General features: G+C 34.6%; 1 protein-coding gene across 1 annotated transcript; it reads right to left on the bottom strand.

Annotated features, from left to right (window-relative positions):
• Positions 1-1,350: 1,350 nt before the first annotated feature.
• On the bottom strand, positions 1,351-3,134 carry LOC133804355 (F-box/kelch-repeat protein At5g43190). The gene has a single exon (XM_062242519.1). The coding sequence runs from the start codon at positions 2,813-2,815 to the stop codon at positions 1,502-1,504; it is 1,314 nt and encodes a 437-aa protein (XP_062098503.1). The 5' UTR covers positions 2,816-3,134; the 3' UTR covers positions 1,351-1,501.
• Positions 3,135-5,946: the final 2,812 nt, after the last annotated feature.

A 5,946-nucleotide genomic window follows, 5' to 3' on the forward strand; every position in this document is an offset into this window, starting at 1 on the left:
TTTTATCGAGTACAGTCGATGACTATTGAGGCAAGCAATCCAATTAAACTCTTATACACCTATCGAGTTTTATCGAGTACAATCGAGGCAAACAATCCAATTAAACTCTTATACACCTATCGAGTTTTATCGAGTACAATCGATTACAATCGAGTTATTAAATCCAATTAAACTCTTATACACCTATCGAGTTTTATCGAGTACAATCGAGTACCATCGAGTTATTAATTCCAATTAAACTCTTATACTACACGTATCGAGTACAATCGAGTACAATCGAGTACCATCGAGTTATTAATTCCAATTAAACTCTTATACTACACGTATCGAGTTTTATCGAGTACCATCGAGGTACTAACATCCTAACACTATCGAGGCACGTCGAGGTCCATCGAGGACCATCGAGCCAGCATGCATGCAACACATCGAGACCTATCGAGTTTCATCAAAACTCATCGAGGTAGGAAAAAATCCAGAAAAAAACGCACGAAGTATCCAATATTCATTCCGTGAAAAATTGCAATAAAACATGAAGGCATACACAGATCTGTTCGAAATAAGACAAGTAATGTAACCAGACAAGTTTCCTCACTACATACAACAAATATATACTTACCCATACGATTTTTTCCCTTAGATCCGAAATCCAAAATGAAGTTTCTTGACTTGAAAGGATTGACAACTTGCCTCTAGATCCGAAATGCAAATTAATGGTGGCTGGCTTTTTCTGTGTGTACGAGAGTTTGAGAGATAGAGAGGGAAATAAGAGATAGAGAGTGAAGACTATGAGAAAAAGATTGGGAAAATTATACCAGGGGTATTTTGGGTAGTAACGGCATTAGTAGGACCAAAACGAGAGACTTATAGGGATAAGGTATTTTTCAAACGGAGTGTGACTTATTGCATTAAAAATTAAATTTCCCTATGGAAATCATCCAAAGAAGAATGTCAAATTATGTTGAGAATTTTTTTTTTAAAATAGTTTTAAAAATTAATTTTCTTTTAGTTAATAAGATTTTTTTTTTTTTTTGTGGGGCAAATATAATATAATGTACCCACTCATCTTTGTTTTTTTTTTTTTTTTTCTTAGATTTCATAGTCATGTAAATGTATCGGCGCCAAGTTATAAAGACAACTCCTTCTCGTTTGAAAAAGAAGGCGACGTAATTGTCAAATTCAATAGATTACAACAACGTCACAAAACCGCCCCACCCCTATTATATTTTTTTAATGGTAATAATAATTATTAATTATAAGGGGAAAAGATGAAGGAATAAGGAACTTGCTTGCGTAAACGTTTAGAAATTTGAAATAATCTTAATAAACTTTGTTGTAAATACTAGGACCACATCCAATGAAAAATTCGTAACTAATAATATAATAATTTCATTACAAACAAACAAGCAAAAAAAAAAAAAAGAACAATAAGCATAAACACACTTGAGAAACACTACCAATCAAAAACCCAAATATGATCCAAAAAAAAATTATAAGAGAAGAGTCAAACTGAAGCATATAAGTTAGGAATAAAAGAAAACCATCTGAAACCACAACTCCATTTGTCAGGCAAGGAAGGAGATTTGGGAAGCCAATGCCAAGTCCTCCTACTTGATTTGAAGTAGAGAATCTCAGGCCACGTATAACAACAAATGCATATCATTCCCGGATGCCAAAAGCAATAAACATGCTGATAATTATGATAACATACCGACGTGAATTTTCTACACATCATTTCAGGTACTCTGTCGTACTCCAACCAATCCCTTCCCTCATTCCCCAATTCCCACACTTTCAAGCTCCTCGTAATCCCATTCCCTCCTATTCCCCCGATCAAGTACAGCGTTTCATTGCTTCCTCCATGTCTACCACTGCCACTTACCAATCGAGCGAAAGTGAGCTCACCCGGAACCTCGGCTTCTGATCTACGCCACACCCCTTTCTCCAAATCGAAGCTGACGATGGAAAATGGCTCCGCGGTGGTGAAGTACAATGCCCCTTTAAAGTAAACGGCTTCCTGGTGGTGATTGTCGTTCAGAATTGGATCGAAGCCGTCTGATTCCGTCCAGGAATGATTCCTGGAATCGTAGAGGTAGGTGGATTTTGAGGATGATTGAGAACAGAGAGCGAAGATGGTGTACCCCAATGGGGTGGAAACTAGAGATAGAAGCTCGAATGAAAAAGGGTATGTTGGGAATTTGATTTCTCTCTCCGTATTGGCCAATAGGTTTGAGACGAGGAAGGAAGAGGAGGTGGGGAGAGAGAAACAGAGGAGGCCATTCGAGGAGGTGAGCAGAGATGCCGAAGGTAACGAGACAGAGGAAGACAGAGCTCTGTTGCGCCACGCGTTGAGGTTAGAGTCATAGAGAGGAAAGCGACGGTGACATTGAGGGTGAGAAAGCAAGAGAAAGGAGGAAAAAGATGGTAAAGAAGAATTGTGTTTAGAAATGAAACGAGGAGAAAATACCATAGACCAGAAAGTTTTGCAAGTTGATCTAAGGTTGAAGAAGTTTTTCAGGGGTAGAAAGGAGAGGATTATCTCGAGTAGTTCGTTCGGCAGCTGGCTCCAGATACTGGGATCCATGTCCGACTTTGTTACCGGAGATTGAGCCGTGATTCCGATGGGCCGGCTAAGGATCTTAGCCGGAGAGTGAAGAGTACTGTTTCTGCTTCCTTTGTTGCGTTCATCTTTCATTGGTAACACCGAAGGGATTATACTTGGGAACAAGACACAGAGAGCTTTATAGACTTTGCCCAATTTTACAAAACTTGGAAATAGCCAAATGGGATGTTTGAGATCGAGAATTAGATAAGGCATAGGCAAAAGGCATTGACTGGCTCTTTTCTCTTTATATTTATATACTCTTAATTATATTATGTAAAAAAATAAATAAATAAACAAATAAATAAAAATGAAGACTTTATAACCAACTTGTCACTATCTGTCAGCCATGGTTTAGCCGGAGTTTTATCGAAGATTGCAAGTAGTGTCAAGTAGCCGGAGTTTTATCCACTTTCTCGATGGGCTTGAAAGAAGAAAGAGCGAGCACTAGCCTTAGAAGTAATAGGTAAGTGGGTAACCCATGTTATCCATGGTCAATGGACTTAAAGACTAAGTCCTACCTAGTCGGCCTCTTCTGATACTTGATTGTACAATGGTTGCTCAAAATTATATACAAATGGATGAAACGACCATATTTATAATAATTTATAATTTATAAATTTGATACACAAAAATTATGAATATTCGATTTATATTAGATTAGATGTTGACATTTGAATTTGAATTTGATTATTTCAATGGTCAAGCTTCATAATTGAGTAGTTTATATTAGAAAAATTGTTAACTATAATTGTTGGTATCGCCCTTTTTGTTTAAGGGTTGTTTAGTTTTGTTTGTTATTTGAGATTTTGAGTAAGGAATCATTATTGCGGAAGAGAAATCTGAATTAGTTTTATTAATCAAATCGTAAGAATTACTTTGTAATTACAAAAAGGTATTGTGACTTATTTAACGTAACGTAATATAGAGCAAAAATAACCATAAGTGGTTAATAGCGAATTACAGTTAGAACACTATAGTAAACTAACTAATGTATGTATAAATAATTCTATTAGTCGACTGAAGATGGGTTGTGTACATTATGAATAGTCATCTTGGAAATGTGAGATTGCAAAGATGTAGAAGGTAGGGTTTTGGTGAAAACATCAGCTAGTACTTTGCTGCTATTGATCAGGATAAGGTGAATTGTAGCATTTCTGATCTTGTCTGAAAAAAGTGGCAATCGAGTTCAATATGTTTGGTGGGTTCATGAAATGTAGGGTTGCTGGCAATGTGGATGGCAGGTTGATTGTTGCAGTAGATGAAGGAAGGTGTTGGTTGAGGGATGTGAAGATCTTGGAGTAGATATCGAATCCATGTAATCTCACTTGCTATGGCAGCCAAGGCCCCGTATTATGCTTCAATGGAACTTTTACAAATGGTAGGTTGTTTCTTAGATCGCCAAGAGATCAAACAATCACCTAAAAACACGCAAAACCTGTGGTGGATTGCCTAGTGATTGGACAGGATGCCCAATCGAAATCGGAGAAGGCACGTAGGTGAAGAGATGAATTAGAGGGATAGAAAATCCCTTGTCCAGGCTTGGCTTTTAGAAATTGAAGAAGATGGTGAGCAGCCTCTAAGTGGGGATGTCACGGATTGGAGAGAAATTGGCTTTTAGAAATCGAAGAAGAAGATGGTGAGAAGCTTGTAAGTGGAGATGTCTCGGATTGGAGAGAAATTGGCTTAGACAATGAACTAAAAATGTAATATCAGGTCTGGACAATGTGAGGTAGATGAGGCGCCCTATGAGTTGTCGAAACCGTGATAGTTCTTGGAGAGGGTCACCATCGGTGGAATTAAGTTTGAGCAGAGGATCCATAGGTATTACTGTCAGTTTACTGTCGAGATATCCAATATCTTGGAGAAGTTGCAGTGTGTATAGATGTGTGATAAGAACAAAGCAGCTATGGAACGAGCAATTTCAAAGCCTAAGAAGTATTTGAGTTGACCAAGAGCTTTAAGCTTGAAAGTAGCATGGAGAGATAATTGAAGTTGTTGGTAACTCGTTTACCATATGCATAGTGAAAAGCACGGGGTGATAGACTCAGAGATTTCAAATAAATTTATTTAAACAATCTTTAAATAACCGGATCTAATAATATGCAAAACATTAATCATAGAGAAAGAAAAATATGATGAGAATTTACCAGTTGTTGAAAAATCAAGAATCATCACTATCTTTTAGTACCTCTAACAAACATCCAATCCAAATCAACATTTTGAATACTCAGACTAAGATTTTCCAAGATGTATCTCTACACCTCAAGATGTGTGTGGGCATGTGGAGTAATGGTGGGAAAATTTCTGATTCACAAGATGTACTCAACTCATGAAATCTTAGAATATTAGGTCTGAGACAGTTTTCAGGGATAAGAAAAATATTACGTTATATTTTTCTCTTTGTAAAAAACATAGAACTTTCTCTCTATAATATTCTCTCTCTTAAATGTATTGTGAAGCAATTTCTATGTGATAGATTTATAAAAAAAATTAATTAAATTCAAAATTCAAATTATAAACCAATTATCAAATAAATAAAATAAATATCAAGATCCATTTTTGGACCTTGTTACATGCCAACTACAGTGCATGTAGTGTAGTTGGCGTGTAACACATCCCTCATTTCAAGGATGTGTTACAACCGCTTTCTTTTAATTATTATTTATTCAAAAAATATCTAAAATTTATAACTTATCTTATCATATTAATTAAATAATAAATATCATTTCAAATTCAAATCCAATTTGAATTATCAGAAATATCATTTCACATTATTTAAATAAATAAAACTAATTAATTCAAAATTAATCATCTTAATTATTTAAATGTCATTTTTTAAATTTCCAATTAATTTAATAATATAATTTCAAAAATTATTTTTTAATTAAAATACCAATTTCAAAAATTGCTATATTAATTAAATAATTTGCCTCAATTATATATTTAACCCTGAAGAACAAATTTCTTCCAAATATTTATTTTCCCTCATTTTCCCCAATTTCAACCATTACCTTGAAAAATATTGATAGAGTCATCTCGAGGACCTAAGGACATATAATTTCAAGCTCCACTAAATTTAGATTATTAATTAAAACTCTTTAATATTATAACTTTAATTTATTAATCTCAATATTATTCCACTAAAAATAGAGATTGCACTCTTGTAATTATAGACATTTATTTATTGAGTACTTTTAAGTATAAAAAGTGTCCATTGATTTTATTACTACATACAATTCAATCCTCTATTATTGGTTCATAATTAAAGTAAGAATTAATTACCGTTTAACCTCTTTGATTATATCTTGTTTCCTTAAGTGTCATTACTTTACTAGTGAAGGTTA

Source organism: Humulus lupulus, chromosome X (genome assembly GCF_963169125.1).
Source record: "Humulus lupulus chromosome X, drHumLupu1.1, whole genome shotgun sequence".
In the NCBI taxonomy this organism is placed as follows: domain Eukaryota; kingdom Viridiplantae; phylum Streptophyta; class Magnoliopsida; order Rosales; family Cannabaceae; genus Humulus; species Humulus lupulus.

Bases quoted from the DNA above. Each gene is read 5' to 3' on its own strand.
- LOC133804355 (XM_062242519.1), bottom strand. From the start codon at position 2,815: ATGCCTTATCTAATTCTCGATCTCAAACATCCCATTTGGCTATTTCCA.